Here is a 20,424-nt window from a genome sequence, read left to right as displayed (position 1 = left end):
GGAGGAAGAAGAGTCCTGTCTCTTTAGGGGACGTCTCCTCAGCTGCCAAGCTGCGAGGCAGAGAGAGAGAGGGGACTCTCGCATGAACACAGAGCCGCTTTCCAAGCGGCCCGTAGCCCAGGCATTGTCTATTAACAAACGCCAACTGAAAGGACATGCTCTGCTCGCACCCAACCTTCCTCGACCAAGGGACATACATCCCAGGAACTGGACATCTAGTTCCCGAAGAGCCTCCAAGTGCAATATAAATAGTAAGCTATAGAAAATAACCCCCCTATTTCTGAAAGTCAGCTTGCTTTTCTGCAATCCCTCCCTCCCAACAATGAGCTATTGTTCCACTCCTCGTACTGAGGAAATGTTTGTGTTCCTTCTCCGGGTCCTTTACTTTTAGAGACCTGCTCCTCATTTTGAGATAATTACCCAACATGCTCCAAAGCATGCAAGCCTTTCACAGTTCAAGAGAAAATAAATTTAATATTGATTTCACCAAATAAAACCAACACCTCCTTCCTCATTTTCTTAGTGTTACCATAACCCAGCAGTGCTCAGTAGCTAACCAAAGTATCTAGGAAAGGTCAAAAGAAGAGCGTCCCAGTTGATACTGGCATGCCATTTAACATGGATACACACAACCATCAGGTTGAAACGCAGAGCAATGAAGGCTAGCACTATCTTGAAGGGACTAACACACGCTGGGGGGATATTTCATCTCCCAGATGGTGAAATATGGGTACACACAAGCTCCTCATCTTGGCCATGCAGCCACAAGCACCAAGAGTACGCTCTCACAGGCCCACAAGGCTGGATCCTCCCCGTGGTTTAAGACACGGCCATCATGTACCTTCAGCACCTTCTTACAAACTGCATGCCCCAAGGAACAAAAATACTCTGCTGTAAAAACCAAGGGTGGCGAATGCACGTATGTCTAGTCTTGCTCCAGCTCTCTTCCAAATCAGGCACTTGATGTGTACTACAGCCTACAGCCAAGGAGCAAGGTTTGTACTCTCCTTGCTTCTGAAGTCTTGACCCCTGCAGGGCCAAGATTTTGATGCTGGCAGAACTGCTGCAAAGAGCCTCACACATAACCATACAAAGGAAACACTGAAGTGAGAAAAAACAACAAAGTGCACATTTCCACCCCTTCAACATTTATTCTTCTCACCGTAGGATGCAAGGGGACAGCATGGCAATCACCAAGTGAACCTGCTATAGAAGAGGGAGCTCTTGCATGGTTCACGTGCAGGATGCACACAGACTCACTCAAAGGAAGCGTGAGCATGCAGGCTCCATTTTCCTACAGCTGCCTTACTTTAGATAACCACAAGAAAGAAAAAGTTCATAAAATCCCATCTTTTTGCACCACCAAACATGCTAACCCATACTGCTGCCTTTAAGCACTTCACATTCGGGGTCTCCACATCTATTTTTGGAATTGGCCAAGGGGCACAAAATTTCTTTATAAAAAGAAGCAAACTAATCTATTTGCCTTAAAAACAAGGGTTTCTTAATTGCAATCACTGCAATAACTTCTGCAAGAACAGCTTGTAAAGATAAAAAACTTTTTTTCCCTTGTGTCGTTGCTGAACTAAAAGGGAGTAAAACTCCGCCATAAGGACAGTTTTAATTAAATTTGATTGATAACCCTTTACATAAGTATGCACAAAGCCACGGTTCACACAGGATGCTATTTCCTTTCAGGTTTTTCAATACATAAAGGACTCCCGTTCTTAACCCTTAAGATAAAGATCTTTTTAGAAGTGCTGATCTGCTGCTTCATTGGAAAATGGTAGAAGGTCTCATTAAAAACAGCCAGCTGTGCAAAAAGTTACTGTTCTCCAGGCATCCCGCATGCCTCCAGAGGGAGAATCTACTCCAACGGACCATGCACGCAGCCCGCTGCACCCGGAGCCATGTCCGAACGTACACCTCGCAGCACAAAGAGGCATTTGAAACACATACACATGCTCCCGCCGCTCTCCCCTCCTCAACTGCAGGAGTATTTTTTGCCTCCTTTGTTCCTTTGCAGGTGGGAAACAGCAATGTCAAGCAGACAGCTCGTAAAGCAGGGAAGAGGAACTTAAAAAACAAAACCACTTGCACAGCAAACAGCAAAGGATCTGTGGCCGCTGCAGAAGTGGGATTTTGCAGCATGCTCTTGTATCATTCTTTTTTCTCCCCCAGTTTTTTTAATGCCAGGGTGCTACATGCTCTCAACCCAACTGCCCAGTTACGAAAACACCCTCTAAGAAGGTGAAAAAGAACAAAAAAGCAGAAAGAGCAAAAAGTTACCCAGCATAAATTCAGGTAATTCTTTGTGTGCCTGAAACGCCAGTGAAGGCAGCAGCTGCTACAGTATGCAAGCTTGAAACCAAAGTCTAAGGAAACATGGAAATAGAGAAGAAACAAAAAACACAGTGCATAAACCACCTATTTCTGATTGGCAATGACTTGAGCTTCAGTTTGCAGCTCTGGCATTATAAACAGGCATGGTATATAAACAGGAAATTCTCTTTCACCTGCCTAACTGTAAATTAGAGACTGCTGCGTTGACGATTAAGAACAAAACATAGCAGAGTAAGTTTTATTTATTTATATTCCTGAACAGAGCATGCATCAAGCAGCAACTTAAATAAAAACTCTTTACGCCAAAGCTTTCATGTTACCACCATAGATAGGAGAACGCCAATAACGTCTGCTTGAAAGTACACTGTTTTCACATAAATCAAGATGTAAATATTTGTTCTACTTAATTCTGCTTTGTACAGTCCAGAAGGACTGATCAAAGATAACACGCATTTTGAGACGCAATTATGAAATGCCAGCATTTAGAAATCAAACAACCTATAATAAAAGTTACTAAATATAAAAAAAAAAACTAAGGGGAAGAAAAAAAAAAAAGGCAGAAATTCTCACATACGCTATTACAACAGTACGTGAGAGCTATGTGATGCTGCTTACACCTGAGTACTCATGTGGAAAAAAATTAAGACCTAAGAAAAGCCAAAGAACCTCACTGAGTTTACTAAGGCCAGTAAAAGAGCTCCAAGTGTACCTGCCACAGACCAGGTAGATTTAAGGCCCAACTGCTGGGCTCTTTGCTGCTTTCAGTATGAACACTTTGGTCTTGACACCCCAGCATATAAACAGGTTTTAAGGGACAAACAACATCACCGAAAGATATGTCAACCAAACAAGCCCCTCCAAAGCACTGGCAGTAAAGGTTTCCTGGTTTTATGTTCCTTGATTTTACTGAGCCATAAATTGCAAAGGAGACAACGTACGTTTGCAGTATAGAGATTGTAATCAGTTCACTAATTTCACTTCAATCACACTTCACAGCTGCCTGAGTCACCTCTGAGATTGGAATGATCTTAAAACACTGTCCTGTCCCCTAGCATCGTGCAAAATTACCACAAAACCCCTGCTTTTCCCATGGACAGGGAGGTGAGAGCCTGCCCTCTGATCCTACCTGTTTCTGAAGTTTACAACACACAGCATTTGAGGCCTCTCGTGTGGGTTGTCTCTCACGGGCAACTTCACACCAGCAACCGCTGTGGTTATGCTGACATAACAGCCCAGAAACCAAAACCAAAACCTACAAGTGGACATCCTGGACACAGCAAAGACAAGCCCTGCCTGGGAATAATGCACAAAAAAGTCAAAATTCCAGCTTACACTTAAACAACTCCTTGCTCGAAGGCACCATGGGATGAACTCAAGCAAGCTTTGGCCTTTTTTTGCCCACGCTGACACCAAAGGTTTCTAAGGGGAAGCTGATATTGTTACGAGACACCACCAAAATTACAATATTGTGGAGCGCTTCCCAGGCACATGTATGGCTGATTTTTACTTTTTGGGCAATCACTTTTCAGTCCCTGGAAAGACTATTTTGTTGCAATTTCCCTCTTCTTAAGAGGAATTTAGCAAACCAGGTGCTCCGATTCTCTCTGCAGCCAGGGCATGTCAACAAAGTGAGGAAGCTCCTTCAGAATAATCCAGATTCATTCACCTCCCATGCAAGTAATCCCACTTTCCTCCACTCGATCCCTTTGCAACAGGCTTCTCTTGAGCAGCAGCCTCGGCTGTTTCCACAGACCCCTCCTGGTCCATAGCTATCTCTTAGGCTTTAATCCAGATAAAACTTATGATTTTCCTGAGCCAAAGATAGAAAGCTACCGCAAAGAAACAGTTTTGTTCTCACCTTTAGGCAAGAGAAAACACACAGCCAAACAGCAGCTACAACACACATCCCTTGTAAAATGGGAAAGGATGGCTTTCCAGCACTCAGCAGTGAGAGCTAAGGGCTCGATTTTCACAACCACCATTCCCCATGAGGCACTCAGCTGAAGCCAGCACGTGTAAAAATCCCAGAACGTCACACTGTGATACCAGCGGTGAAGAGGGCAGTGCCTAAGCAGTACACACTGATGCTCAGTGAGCTCTTGTGAGAATTTGCCCAGCAACCTTCCCATGCTTTGAGGACAGCAGCAAGCCTCAGGATTTGCGACACCCCACCGTTACACCTTCAAGCATGAAAAGGTTTCTTCACCACAATAGCTAAAGCACCTGCTTAGGCACATTTTATCCACAATCCTGAAGGTATTTCATACCTGCACCTTTTTCCTCTAAAACATACAAGAGCTAAAGGTGATTAAACATTTAGTGCCTCGCCAAGTCCCACCATCAATACATCCACAATATTTCTACTTACATATCTGAGCTGTATTTTGCGTAGCAACCCTCCATGCTGCACTGGAATTCGTTTGCTCCAAATTGCCAAGTTTTGGCCCAACGTGTTTAATAAGGGATGTGTTAATGGGATGAAGCTGCGAGTACAAAACTGGGGAAGATCTACTCTGTCAAACGGCATTTTGATCTGTCTGCCTTCAGAGCAAGGGTATAGAAAACTTGGGGAGTGGCACATACTGATCCCGATCTAAAAATAACTGGATTACAGGAGTGACAGTCAATTCTAACTCCATTATTAAAATCTTGATGAAATCTAACATTGAGTGTATTTCTTAATCAACTCAAGTGACTACTTGAAGGCCAATCTTTCAAAACCTTTTTTCAGGGTAGAAAAGGTTCCTCTACAGTCTTTAACACACCAAGGACCAGGTGGAACATGATTATCCACAAAGCTTGTTCTTTCCAAAGATATTTAGCAAAGCACTGAATTGTTTTTTTGTCTGATTCATGTAAACATGATGTAAAATGAAGTTAAAACAAAATCTCAAAATGCCCTTCAGCATCTAAAAATGAACCAAGTTTAGAGGGAAAAAAGTGTCTTGAAAAAGGCATTTCCCAGCATGGTGCAACAAGAAAAAAGTCCTTTGGATACTGTTAACTGCATTTTTTTTTTTTTTTGCAATTAACTACAACAGAAGGGGAAAAAAAATCTATTATCTGAAAGAGAGAGCTATCTTAACACCACTTTCTTGGATGAAGTTCTAGACCAGCCTCTGGCTACCAAGCATTTGGTAAGTGTTAAAAAAAACTATTTATGTAAGAAACAGTTCAGCAGGGAAATGGTATGATAGCTCCCAAGACCCCCCCAAACACACACAAGAGGTGACTCTGCACACTGCAAACCTCTCTCCAGAGAGGTTGAACACAAAGAAGCTGCCAAAAACCAGCTCCAGCTGCTGTTTGCTGAAGACATTTCTGCTCCAGCTGATAACCACCACCACCACCAGGGTCAAAGCTAACCACACCCCCTCTGGCTTTGTCAGTTTAAAAACCATCCGATTCCTCCCTAACCAGCTTCAGTAAAGTGATCCTTGTTTAAAACATTTTAAGATGGAAGTGAATGGAAGAGTTGGGAGAAGAGATGGGCTGGGAAAAATTCCTGGGTCACTTTATCAAGCAAGGCCACCCATGCAAACGAATTGCAGCTGTCACCAGGGAAGATGCAAGATGCTCATCCCAGATGGGCAGCAGTTCAGAGGTGGTCAGAAGCATCACTCCCAGCAAACGAGGAGGCATCTTCAGAGTGAAGAAACTATGTTGTTCAAGAAAGTAAGATGGAAGGGGGTGAAAAAAACAGGAATCTTTAATAGGAGATCATTATTCAAAGAGAAACATCACATCCACAAAAGTCCCAAGCAGTGGCCAAGGAAGAGCCGAAGTGACACAAGCAAATCTGACGCGAGGCAATGTCAGAGCCAGAATGTGTGACAGTTGCAGTATTTTCCTTTATCATGTTTTGAAGAGGGGAAAAAAAAAGTAATAGTAGCAGTCTTACACTGAACAGCAGCTATACAAGACCAAGCCTAAGCAAATATCTTAGTAAATGCTGTAAAAATATACAAAGCAAGGCTGCAAGCAAGCCAGCTTGACAGAGATCACAAGGAGCAATCTGGAGGAGACAGTCATGGGAGAACAAGGTTTTGATCTCCAATTTGGCCAAGCGACACATACCAGCCCACTCCTTTCCAGAGTTACTTTGACTTTTGGTCTATTCCAAAGCTAACAGGTATGGTTGTTAGGCTGTCCTCCAGACCTTTGGTTGCATCAGATGCCTGCACACATCTAGGTTGGCAGAAAAAATAGTATTTTTAACAAATGCCACAGACAAGACAGCAGAACTAAAGCCATACTCATCTTCTACCTTTCACATTCTGTAATGAAACTGCTGATACAACATTTATTGTAAAATACTTCTCTATTTCAATCATTGAGCTTAAAACAACTCACACCACAATATTCAAAACACACAGTATCTCACACAAACTGAATCACACTTCAAAGAAAACAAATATCCCCAAATTTAGCATACTTCTGTCCCCTGATTAGCAGCTGAAACAGCAGCTTCTGGCCCGATACCAGCTGCACGCAGGCTCGCAGAGAGGCTCTGACCTGCTTAGCCACTGTCCCTGCGTTGCTTTGAGGTAACCTGATAAACACACTTCGGGGTCTGGGTTGTGAAGCGCGGAGCCGCTCTCAGCGCACTGGGGGAGGACAGCTTACACTGGGCAATACACTGAGCTGGCAGAGTAACTCCTCTATTCCCAACAGCCTCGCCAGCAAGCAAAGATTAGGATTGTTTGCTTTGTGTTTTGTTTTTTTGTTGTTTTTTTTTTTCCCATCAGAACAGTTAGTACACACAGAGTTATTTCTACACTCAGTTTATCCTGCAAACACATAACCAGTTAAGAATATTGAAGTCCAAATAGAGCAAGCGAAGAAGGCCAGATGACATAACTGAAAAGACACACAGAAGACAGACCAGGAGGAAACCTATCTCATCGCAGAGAAAGGTTACCAAGCTTTTATTCAGCGTTTATTCAGCTTACAGCCTGCAACGAACTTCCATGTGGGTATTACAATCTACCTTCCCTCATACTGAATTCATAAAGTAAAACAGTACGTCTCCAGCTTCCCTTTAGCACCAGCAATTATCTGCATCTGGAGGCATGTTGTTACAAGACTGGAAAAAAAGTTCCCAATACAGACACAATACCACGGCACTCATTCGTGGCAATTTCCACCCGAGAGTCTAAATTTCTGTAATGTACTGAAACACTGCTTACTAATTTTTATCTTATGCATGCCACTAATACAGAACTCCCCCAGCCCACTTACCTCAAACTTTGCACCCTAAAACCACAAATAAGCTACTATATCTTACAAGACTACAACCCACGCACGCCTCTTCTCTACAGGGGCAGCCGCTGCTTGCGTCCCTGGGGGTTCAGGACCCTACAGCAGCAACCATCTATTTCCAAGCCAGGCTTTCTATCTGTATGATAAGCATGAATATCAAACAGCCTAGTAGTTTACTGTCTCATTCACTCAGTTACGTTTCCTACCGTGTCTCTAATACTTCATGCTGTGACTTCATGGGAAAATGTAACGCTCTGCTGGTCAATCTGCCAGGAAGCGCTGCGGTGACAGCAGTGTTGTCACCCAGACTGATGGTCCTTCCATCAGCTGAGCAGCAAATTCTAAAGGATGCTTCTCAAGAGCGTTAATGCTCATTTCGACTCCTAATTTTGTAACGCCTCACACTTTCCCCCCCGTAATCTTTATTTCAGCGGTTTATCAAAATGAAATGAAATCGTAAGTACCCTCTTGCCACATGCGGAGCTTATGACTTCTCCTGAGTTAAAATCCTATGTCATACAAAATGAAATCCTCAGAAAGCAGGCATCTAGGGAAGACAGCGCAATGCATCTTTCGCTGCTGCACAAAAAACATACTTCAGAGAGATATAGGTTAGACAGGAGCTCTGGGTCTCCTCGGTCCAATTCTCCGCACATTCAATTTTTCCTCATAAGGACTCTCAATTGCCTACTTTACACACACCTCTACAGGGTGCTTGAGGAAAAAGTTATAGCAACAATATATTTATCCCAGCTGAGTCTGAAGAAGAGCAGTAAATTAGACTCACAGCATTTCTCATTTATAGAAATGCTGGTTTTACTTCCATTAGCACTGCCTGTTGAATTTGGGCCACAAACACAGAGGTAAAACAGGGAGGGAAGGCTACATCTGCTGCACGTGGTCATTGCAGAAGACTTCCAAGCACTCGTCTCTCTCCTCATTGCACAAAGCGGCTTCTGAAGGAATTCTACACAGCTGAACCAACATGCAGGTAGAAGTCGGTGAAGATGTACCTGATGTGCTATCCCAGATGGGAAAGAAAAGGGAGTTTCAGCACCTGTCCCTGCCTTCTGGTTGCTCGAGACTTTCTGCACGGATGGGACACTCTGGGCACCACAGCCAGCAGGACCGCTCCTCTCATTAGCATAAAACCCCAATTTTGCTGATTTCAGACTGTGCAGAAACTGCAGTATCGCTGTATTCATAGCAGGTCTTCAAAGATTATGAACTTTGGCATCTACAAACCTTACCCAACCACTTGGCTTTCATCACCACCATGGCAATGAGGACTGTTAAATCACCTGTTAAAACACAAATAAACATGCACCAAGGACTGCACTGGTTACTAGTGCTATTTTAGCAGCCTTTTATCAAATTAACTGTAATCAAAACAAACACTAAGGTATGGGAAGGGGAGGAAGCGACAACTAAGGAAAGCATGTGCTCCAGTTTGAAAGCACTGAACACGGTCTTAAATGCCTTCAGAACAGGAATGGACTGAATGAAGCATTTCAAGTTCTCCCTAGTGCAGAGCAACCCTGATATTATTTGGGGCTGCAGATTCGGCCTGCAGATACACAGTTACAGGGTTCGCCAAACTGTTTGGTCAAAACACACTTCCACTTTTTCCTTTGCAATTCAGAGACATTTTTGACCCATCTGCAGCAAGTGTGGACGCTACAGGTCTTTTATGCCCCCTATTCCTAGCAAAAACACCATCCTCAGTGCAACATAATAAAAATGAGGATGGAGATAGACCACAAGGAAAAGCAACCCAACCCTGACGAGTGAACTCTGCTCCTTTGAAGAAGTATTTTCAACCTTCTCCTCCTGGAGGTGGAAGTTCAGCAGCCTTCTCCAAGATCTTCCAAACCCTGAGTGATCTTTTAGCATTTTAGCTCAACCAGCAAAACCTCAAATTCCTTGATGGAGACCAAGAGTTCTCCCTGCTTTCAACACTTCCCCCCAGAATGGGGGCTGCATTCTTCCCCCAACAAACTCCTTTCAAACAGCAAGACAGACCTGCGTTGCCGATGGGGAAACAGCTCTCCACCCCTCATCAGTTCTCTTCTGCTCCCTGTTTTATTGCTGTGCTGCAGTTTCTTTCCACACGCCCTTCACAGATTGATTAATACACATCTTGGATGATCAGATGTCTAGTAATTCAGGCTTTTACACCACTCCACACCGTAATTCTCATTAAGGAACACACATTTTACTAGAAAGCTTTTTGCTGACTGTTCCCACTCCTGACATCCAAGCCATTCAATAAGACATTCTGGACAGAGGTCTCAGCTATAAAATTCACATGTTCTTCGGCTGCCAGAATGGGAATTTGGTGACAGTACAATTCATTCATTTATTTAATGATCTTAATGTCAGCCTGAGTGGATAAAGTGTGCTTTGGCTTCTGCAAGGAGCGATGGGCACTGTGCCAAGTGCCGGCAACAATTGTTTCGGTGAATGTCTGCAATACCAGGTACTGCTGCCACCGACAGTGTAACAAAATGTTAAGTTTTTTGGCGGGGAAAATGGGAATCATTTCAAGACAAACTTGGTGCACAAGCTCAAAACCAAATATTTAAACATAGAGTACTTTATTTGTGCAGATGAACTTTTTTCTTAATTAAAAAAGTGTTTTAGAAGTTTAATCAATATAATTAAGATGAACAGCTTAAGCTCATCGAAAATTACACTTTGCAGTATTTGCATATCAACAAAAATTAGATCTTTTTTTCCTTTGAAGAGACAGACATAAAAGCACTTTGAAATCTACTTTAAAACACAACGCTGAAGGAAAACATAAAACCCAAGTTGCACAGACAGGTTGACAGCTGAATTATTTGCATTTCACAAATCTAAAATACAAAACACAGAGCCCAGAAAAGCAAAGTATTTGAAAAGAGGCTGTCCAGTAACTAGTATTTATATCTGTTTGAACACTGGTGAGAAAGGGTGTCACAAACTGAAGCTAGCTTTATATTCTACAGCAAGTTGAACTCAGAAGATGTCTCACCAGCTCAAAAAACAGGACACCTAGAAGAGCCTTCCACACCAACTCGGCCATGCCAAAACTGGGCATGAATCGCCAACTGCTGAGATCCCTTTCCCACCATACTCCAGAGTCTGAGATGCACCATGAATTTCACATTAAAAGTCACAACAAACATGCTTTAAATGCTTTTTGATTTCAGTTCTTGACTTCCCTCCCAAAGAAGTGGCATTGGTTACCCACCCCCAGCTAATGTACCCTGCCGAGTTCCCTTTCAAATATAATACAGATAGGGGGTCTGTCCAATTCATCAGCTATACTGCAAAACAAAGTGACAAGTGTCAAGCCTAAAGTACCCTGTACATCACCACAAACAAGAATTCAAGACTTCCAAAAAATTTTCAGACCTGATTTCATTCTGAATCTCACATCAGACTTGATGGTTCTGCAGTAGATACCGCGGTCGTCCAAGGACAGAAGGGCTAAGTCTCGCCACTTGGTGGAAATGGACGATTTTTTTTTTACAGACACATCCTTTTTTCAGGACATTAGGAGCCTTTCAAAGACAGTGGTTGACTAAAAAAACAAAGCTGTAAGTAGTATCACTAAAAAAAAAAATCTTTCCCTTTGATGCTTGTAGGAAGAATCTCCTGCTTAGACTGAAAAGACTGAATGCTTCTGTCATTTTTATGTTTCAACGAAAGAACAAAATAAGCCCAGAAAAATGCCAGTTTCAAGGCACAGTAACTTCCATGACTTCTTAATAACATATAAAAGAGGGAAATCTCTTTTTCAGATCACCATTACCGCAGTCATAGCATTAGTTCAAATGGATTTTCAAAATCCACTGGCAACACAGACATTTAAATTGGACTACTCTTATTAATTTGGTACCTCACACACAGTCACTCTCACATATAAATCAAACTAAAACACAAACAGATACACAATCATTTTCTGGCAACTGGAGAAAGATAGAGTTGATGCAGTGTTTCTTAGTTTTCACCTCCCAAAAGCTTTTCAAACTCAGGAAAAATCTGTGTTACTTAAGATCTTTAATTGCATTAACTCTTCCTTGCTTGGTGTTTTCACAGCATCGAGAGCAAACTCAAATATTGGCAGCAAGATTTCTTTTCCTATGACTCTGAGGATGTATCACATGAAGTCCACTCCACAGGTAAAAAAGCCAGGATGGTTTTTGTGACTGCGACTTTTACAGAGTTATTCCCATCGAGAGAGTCTCATTCCTGCTGAGCTCAACCACTTGGAAAGATGCAGCTGCTCCATGCATCTCGACAAGTCCTAACCCATTTCAACACTTTACTGACTGTTTTGGAGAACACTGCTGGTATCGGTCGAGGACTGGATAAGTTTTTCTTACAAGATGCACGCTTTAGAAGCCACTTTGCTTTTCTTCAGACACATTTAAAACTCTATAAATATTTTAACTCTCATCCAGATAAAGGACACACAAGGTGTTACAACCAACAACAGAAACGTATTATTTTTGGTAGCAGAATTGATTTAAACCTGATACAATCTTGGTGTGGGGGAACTTGTCCTTTTCTCTCCACCTCAGATGACTACACAGCAAACAAAGGTAAAAACAATTCTTAAGGTACAATCGGAATAGGGAACGCGTCATTTTCCTTTCAGGAAGGAAAAAAATGCTGTCCCATTAACCTAGTTACATGCCCAGCAGCAATTTGACTCAAGTCCCATCAGCAACAGCGTGCCACCACCTACTAAGAAAACGGAGAGCGCGTTCTGGGACATCTTCCAAACATATATAATAAAACATAAGAATAACATGTACTAGAAAATTTCACTAGCCTAAAAGCTTATTTTGCTCTCCTCCCTTTGATCCTTTTCTTTTTTAAGAACCCATTCTATTTTCTTCTTCCAGCTGTTCCACATCATCATTTCCTATTTGGGAGGCAAAATGAAGTCCACGGTTTGGAAAAGAAAGCTGTACATAGAAGTTCTTGAAATTGCCACCAAATGTAAAACACAGTGCTATGAGAAGTCACATCAACTATATTCCCTTAAAAAAGAAAAATTAGTTCCTCCAGTTTCTCCAGACCATGGGGCGCACAACTCCTCCACCCACATCTTCATGCCATATAACAAACACCAGTTTTCTCTTCCCCATTCATTTCAGAAAAGCTTTTGCAACGGCTAGCAGACATATTCAAGTCACAGATAAAGTTTTGTACTAAAGAAATGCCTGTAAAACAGTGATACTACCCATCTGTAATTCCCCAGAGTAAAAATTCCAGCAACTCTAATCATATTAGTGGATTTACACACAACTAAACTTGACAGTTGACTAGTCCTGAAATTGCTGGATTAGGAAGAAAAAAAAAAAAATATAGGTTACCTACGACTTCGAAAGAAAGATACTCACTGCTAACTTTTACTACGAAACAAAAATGGAACAAGTGCACTAGCTCAACACATCCCAACATTTGCTAACAACATGAAAAAGCCTTTCAGCCCTAAGATGATGGACAAAACCCATACACACAGATGAAAATCCTTCTACAGCCTAACGTCTAAAAGGGAAGTTATTTGTTCTAAGTCTCCTATTATCCTCTCAGTGACTTCTTACCATAGATAAAAACACAAACTGTGTTCCAAAATCAGTACTGCACATTAAATACATATATATTTAAATGGCTAAAGTAAACTTTTCCTGCAGACTTCTGCCAGAGAACATATACAATCATGTCTTCAGATATGAGGAGAAAATAAGCTATGTGAAATTACATTTTTGGAAAAATGGTTTTCTCCAAAACATTTCACCACAAGAATCTTACAAAGCTGGTAAAGTGACGTATCTGCACTATAACATGATTAGCTTTTGTCATTAAATAAATTAAAGATATTTCGGCTTAAAAAAATGCTAAGATGTGCCAAGGCTGGGGAACATCAACAAGGGAGATGGCAGAGAGGTCTAAAAGCACTTAATTTTTTGGCAATATGCTCACAAACTCGTGCCTGTTCCTCCCCTGCAGAAGGGCCACTACCACGGAGCGGCAGGGAAAGTCTCCGTGTTTTCAGAAGCTTCTCTCCTGCCTCATACCCTCCCAAGATGTACACTCTCTGCAGCTTCACACACTTCTAACATCGAAACACTTCTCAGGCAACACCACTGCCCCTTTTTTCCCCCCCTTCACCCAGCCACGACTTCAGAAAATTCACTCCTGAACTCAAAAAAAACATAGAGCAAGGAATACCTCTGATCTCAGTCCAGTTCCTCATCTCCCTCCCACCTCTCACCACTCTTTCCCTTTCATGACCGGAATGCTCTGAACACCCTTCCTTGCAAGCGGATGTCACTGGCATCTAGAAGAGGACTTCCAGCCGTGCTCCTGTTTCAGCTCCACTTCAGTGTCAGCGCCACCCAGAAGCCAGAGCTGATCCACCCGAGGCAGAGACGAACAGTGCTTTCCACAAACCCCACAATCACACTCTTCAAGCTGACTTTTATGCCCAAACAGCTTTCTAATCCCCAGGTCCTCACCTTCAAAGTCATCAACAGATAAACCCCAGAGAGCCCAGAGAGACGCTGCATCACATACTCTGGAAAAAAAGCCACTCCTAAGGGAAATAAGCAGTGAAGGAAAATGGCGTTGGCTCCAAACTTCCAGAGGGTATCACAGCAAACCAGAGGCTCTGATCCTTCAGCACACACTGAAGAAGCTCTTCTCAGAGAGATTCTTGGGCACTTTCCTTTCCGGTTCAACTCTTTGCTCACTAAGAGAAGACAGAAAAGCCCCCACACACACACAACAGTCTTAATTTAACTAGAAGGTTACCAGCACAGGCCTACTCCAACAGCACAACCTGGCCCACATCCGAACACCAGGTAAGCACTGCCAGAAACTCACCCTGACTTCACACAGGGTCTCTTACATTCCTGAAAGCAATCCTGTATTTCTTGCCATTCTCCTGGGCTTTTGGGAAGCTCCTCGCATCCAGAAGATGCCACCCAACAGAGCAGGAACCAGCACACTGCTTTCTGAAAGGGACTACAGCACAGTTAGCTAAAGTAACTCAAAAACTAGAGCACACACTCAATTACGGAGGCAACATTAGCAAAACACATTTCCATGTGCAGCAATGATGTACTTCACACAAAAATTCCCCCAAACACTGACCCTTCCTCTCCACTTCTCAGAAACGGAATTCAAGTGGAGGAAGAAAATAAAAATTTTAAATTGAAACCCATCCTGAACCTGCCACGACTGCCCCACTGCAATAACCTGAAAAATACCCCATCCAGAGATACCCAACCCCACACTGAAACAGCTACAGTGATATATTAAGGTCAAGTTTACTGGTGCCTGCACAAAGATCATCAACAATCAGGAAGCTGAACTCCCTCCAAATGCAAGGAAGTTTGGAAAAGAAAACAAAAACCTACTGACACCAGCCCAAGATGGCTCTAATTTGGCTCCAAGGTACAGCGATAAATTAACCCTGAAGAGCCAGCAGACATGCAATGTTACCCAAGTTTAACATAAATCAATCTGTTTGTCCTTTACAGTGCAATGTTTGTCCATGTCTGGGCTGGGGCTGTGAAGACACTGGCAACCTGATTATATTGATCCACAAAATTTATTCACAGCGTGTGGACTTTTTAAAGAGCATCTTAATATAACACACACAAAAAATACTCCACACAAAAAGTGGGAGCATGAGGGAGAGTAAAGAAACATGGTGTCATTGAACAGGTATCTGAAGTACCATCAAGTTAAAAGCACAAAGGTCTACTGTAACCTTGCAGCCCAGAGTGTATCTTCATTATTTTACATTTTTATGGAAGAAGAGTTGCTACAGAACAATTGATTTCATCCAAAATTTGTTCCTGGGAAGCGGTCTGAAAGTCAAAAGCAAAGGTGGGCAGATCAGGTTGGGTTTTTTTTTTTTTTATATATCTCTCTGTGTGTCATTTCAGTGACACGGTTACACCCTCCCTTGTCCATCCCCCCCATATAAGGGTCAGAATGAAACTGGAGGATTTTTCAACACTGACAACTTTTGAGCACAATTTCTGTCTGAAATCAGGTTTGACTGAATACTCACCACTACCAGAGCCACAAATTATCCCAACTTACTTTTACACAGAAAATTTAACTTCTTGAAGTCACCATGTTAAAGAAATTTCTTAAAGCTCTGTCTTACATCAGCTTCAATAACTTCCTATTCAGCATGTAACAGAATGAAACTCCCATCAAAACATTTCTGTTCTTCATGTTCATCACTCTCTAACTTCACTTTCCTTCAAGAAATATTTTTTTTCTTCCCCCTGTATTTTTCTTTTCCCTCGCTAACACTTTCTAAAAATGCAGTAAGCAATCCTTTTACCTGTACAGTTTTCTCTCACCCAATTCTGTTATACAGATAACTGTTTAATTTCAGGATGTATTAAGTACTAAAACCTCACATATTTCCAGAGACATAAAGTTCACCATACCGAAGCTGTTCTAGTTTAAAAAGCCCAAGTCAGAGCCTCAATCTACCTATTAACATAAAATAATCCTTCACATAAACAAATAAACCCTCACACTGCCATGAGGAGACCTTGCAGTGCTCTGCTCACTCCCAAGTTGCCAGAAGAAACCTGCAGCTGTACTTTATCTGCTGTAGGGTAACGCTGCCTCCATAGTTGTATCAAAACAGAAAAAAAAAAAAAAAAAAAAAAAACAACAACAGCAACAAAACAAAAAAAAAAAACGGAGCTAAAAATAAGGCTGAACTCAGATGACCCCCTGCACTCCAGTAAATCACAGATGAACTGTGCTCCCCAAGCCTCACTTTTGCAGCAGCGCTTAGAAAAGGTAACAGCTTTTGTTTACTACCTGGAAGCACACACAAGTTTTGGCAGAGGAAAAAGCCAGCCAGGACACGTGAATACAGTTCACCCAAAATGTATCAAAAACACAGCGTCTGTATATATGACAAGGACAGATTAGTAGTTTAAAAGTTCAGGAGCGGTATTGGTCAAACACGGTATGTTTTCACAACAGGCATGGCTCTAAATAAATATTAGAATATATCATTTTAACCTCCCCACCTTGATAACATCAGCTTGTCATATCTACCTAATGCTTCTCCATTCCTCTATACCTCTTCTCTAGGTGTGCAGCCGGGTCCCGCCATGGGACACCCTGCCACACCCTCCCCAGCTCCTTCAGCCTCTGGCCCATTCCTTCCAAGGCTTTTTATTTTTAGGCTGCGCTCAGAGGTAAGCCCAAGCTTCATTTCCCACACGTGCTCAAACTCAACCAAAAGCAACGGTGTCCTGTCTTAGATACAACAGCACAGCTGCTCTTGCAAACCACCACCAAGCTCTCCTTCAACAACCCCAGAGAAGTATTCAAGTCCCTCCACGCTTCTTTTAATGATTACTTGAAAGTAAAAGTGCTTTGGAAAGACCAGCACACTCCTGATCCCACAGCCAGGCAAACCTCAGCCCTTCAACTGTCAAGGCACCCAAGCATCACGTTCCCCATTAAAAAAAGACTCTTTCCAGACAAACCAGCACCGTGCTGGTAAAATCAGCTGAGCACAGACTCTATGTGCACGCTGGCCGGCGTTCCCACTTGGCACATCACTCAAAACCGAGCGAAATTTCCCCTGAGCAACAGTTTTTTACTTACCACCACCCCACTGACTTTGTAATGACAGCACCTTCACACTTTTTTCCTAAATAAAGCACCCGCTGGAATTACAGAATAGCACAAGCTAGCCAGAAACACCCAGCAGAGTACGTCCCTCCGCAGCACTCTGAAGTCTTCAGAGGTTTTTCACTTGACCCAAACAAATCTGTAACGTCAACAGTCTCATGATTTAAGAAACGTATTTGTTGTCATGGCAAGAATGATTCTTGCCGGAAGCTCAAGAAAACAATGGATCTAAACTGATTATAAAAGGGCTTGGTTTTCCCACCTCAAAAATGAAAGTGAGAGCAATAAAATGCTTATACACAGGGAACACATTTCTTGAAGAGCACACACATCACCACACAGCTGAAACAGCTCTCGGCAAAAAAAAAAAAAAAAAAAAAAAGCAAAGCACCCTGCACTTCCACATTAAAACCTAAGTCACTGCCACCAGTAAAGAGCAAAACACACTCCTGACTGTCCCCTGCACAGCACACCACACCATTCCCAGATCACACAGCAAGGCGGTATTTCACTGTTTTTCACTTCACACTCCCCCCAACTTCAGGGGAGGGGGGACAGAAAAGCCAGTTTGATGCTATCTGACGCTGGAAACAAAACCTCAACCAGGCAGGCAGGCCAGCCACCCCACTTTCCTGCTGATCCCTGCAGTATTTACCTCCTGACTTGGGGCCTAGTCGCAGCAGAGGACCGAAGACCTTTAAAAAACATTCGCAGCCACCGCCGGCCTCTCTTTGTAGCAGTGGCCATTTCGGGCGGTGGGATTTTTTGAGTGGGAGCCTTCTCCTCCCCGTCACGCGTGGCCTCGCAGAGAAAGCTGCTCGGCGGCGCGACATTCCACCTGAGATTTATTTCCAACAGCCGAGTAAGAAAATAAATAAATAAAATAAATAAATAAATAAAATCACATGAAAATTGGCCCCGGCTGGAAAAACCTGGGTTTAAATTCTCCTGGAAAAAAACAACAAAACCAAAGCACTTACCTGGGCAGGACTGGAGGCAAAACTGAGGAGGGATTTATAATTAAAAGTTTACCCTTGGGGGTCACTGCTGCTCTCGGGGGGGGGGGGGGGGAGGAAGGGGGCTGGGGGACCCTCTGCCTTCCCCGGGTGAAGGTGGTAACCCCCAAAGCAGCCCATCAGCAGGGGAGGGGGGGAGGCACCCCCTTTTCCTCACACCACCCCAGCAGGTGCAGCCCCCCACTTTGCACTTGGGGGGGGGGGGTGGAGGGTGGCACACACACACACACACACATAAACACAAACACACAAAAAGCAGCGGGGAGCCCCCAACCGCCACCCCCCCCTCCCCACAGCCCCCCCCCCCCCAGGACTGAGGGGACCCCCGCGGCCCCTCTCCGCACCCCACCCCCCCCCCCGGGACCCGCTCGCTGTGGGGAAGGGGGTGTCGCCCCCCCAAACCCCCCCCCGGGGCAAAGGATACTGCTGGGGCGGCTGGGGCGGCAAGGCCCTGATGTTGGGGTGAGGCGCCGGCGCCGCCGCCGGGTGAGGGGGAGCCGGGGGGGGAGGCGGCCCCGCCGCTGCCGCCGCCGCCGCCGCCGCCGCCGCCGCCCCGCTCCCGGGGCCGGTCCCCGCCGCCGCCGCCGCGCCGGGTTTCAAAGCCGCCTTCTGCGGTAAACTCATCGCCAAGCGGAGCCACCACCCCCCGGCGGGGAGCGGGGCCGGGGCCGGGGGGGAGCCGGGGTGCGGGCCGGGGGCCGGTGCGGCGGCCGGGGCAGCGCGGCGGGCCGGCACCGGCGCCGGTCTCCGTGACAACGCGCCTCCCGGAGGGCTCGGCGCGGGGAGGGGACGGGAGAGGGGCCGGCGGGGAGGGGAGGGGGGGAGGCGGCTCAGGCCGCGCTGCTCATGAGCCGCCGGCGGCGGGGGGTCTCGGTCCCCCTCCCCGGGGGCAGCGGAGCCCTTCGCGGTGACGGCTCTCGGGCGATGCCGGCGGATTTTCCTCACTGAAGTAGCGGAGCATCAAACATGGCGCTGCGGCCGCCTCCAGCAGTCCGGCAGGACGGACGCTCGGGCGCCTTCGGGCCGCTCCGGAGCCGCTCGGCCCACCGGCGCTCGGCAACCTTCGGCTCTTTCCGGAGCCGCTCGCTGGCGAGCGGCGCTCGGGAAAGCTCGGCTTCTTCCGGAGACCTTCGCGGGCGCACGCGTCCTCCTCCCCCTGCTCCCCCCCCCCGTCCCTCCCCACTCAGCCCGGCACCTCCCGTGACCCCCGCGCTCGGGAAACTTCGGCTCTTTCCGGGGACCGAGGCCGTGTGGGAGTTCGGGAAGCTTCGGACGGGCTCGGAGGAGGGATTCCCGCCCAGGCGGGAGGCGCTCGGGCCTCTTCGGAGCCTCTCGGGAGCGGCGGGGCCGCGGCTTCGGGCGCTTTCGGCTTGGCCCGGAGAGACTTCGGCAACGCTCGGCTGTGAGGAAGCGGTCCTCGGCTGTCAGGGGGCGCCGGGCCCCCACTGCGGGCTCTAGGGCACAGGGGCGTTCCCCCTGCCCAAAAACTCACCCCCAGCCCCGCCGCCAGCCTGGTGGCCTCCAGCCACATCCTAGGCTCCTGGGGCGGCTGGCGGGGGCAGCGTGAGGGCCGACAGCCCTGAGGGTGACATGTTGGCTGTGAGGGCAGCCCGGGAGTCCCTGAGGGAACCTAGCTCTGGCAATGGGGTCCCAGCAGGCATCCTCCTCGCACCCCTTTGCTGCTGCTTTTGTCCCACAGGGTTTGCCACGCCGCTGCCATCTTCAGCATTTCACAACCAGGCCGCAGCATCCTTGCGACCGTCGCCAGGCTGAGCTTGGCAGGGGGGAAGGCCGTTTGTGCTGTCCTGGGTAGATAAAAAAGACCTCGGAGAGGATTCAAGCAGCTGGTGGATTGTCCTGACTTGTCCCGTCCCGCCGCTGGCTCCCAAGGGCTCATTCCAGCCCGCTGGCACCAATCAACGTTCCTGCCGCACCGCACGTCCCAGGGAAACGCTCCCGGCACCTTCCCTCCGCCGGCAGGTATTGCCACCCCGGGTCACCCAAGCCTGGGCTACGGGAGCTGCTTTAGGAAAGTTTTGTGTGGTTTATTTGCATCCCATCTGCTGCATCTTCTGGGCAACTGCAAAGTTTAGGAGGAAGATACTACTTTAAAGCC

General features: G+C 45.6%; 1 protein-coding gene across 17 annotated transcripts in view; it reads right to left on the bottom strand.

Annotated features, from left to right (window-relative positions):
• Positions 1-19,368, bottom strand: part of EIF4G3 (eukaryotic translation initiation factor 4 gamma 3) — a 148,708-nt gene extending 129,340 nt beyond the window's left edge. For 12 of the 17 annotated variants that reach the window (XM_042794455.1, XM_042794463.1, XM_042794458.1 and 9 more), the window contains exon 1: positions 18,733-19,368. In XM_042794455.1, the coding sequence (XP_042650389.1) occupies positions 18,733-18,932 (200 nt within the window). In that variant the 5' untranslated portion in view covers positions 18,933-19,368. The remainder of the gene's footprint in view (positions 1-18,732) is intronic. The other 5 variants (XM_042794473.1, XM_042794475.1, XM_042794474.1 and 2 more) reach the window with 2 other exon arrangements.
• Positions 19,369-20,424: the final 1,056 nt, after the last annotated feature.

The sequence above is a fragment of the Tyto alba genome, unplaced genomic scaffold, assembly GCF_018691265.1.
Source record: "Tyto alba isolate M040663 unplaced genomic scaffold, T.alba_DEE_v4.0 Super-Scaffold_20000042, whole genome shotgun sequence".
NCBI lineage: Eukaryota > Metazoa > Chordata > Aves > Strigiformes > Tytonidae > Tyto > Tyto alba.
Note: the sequence above shows the minus strand (reverse complement) of the source record. Positions and strands in the feature narration are given on the sequence as shown.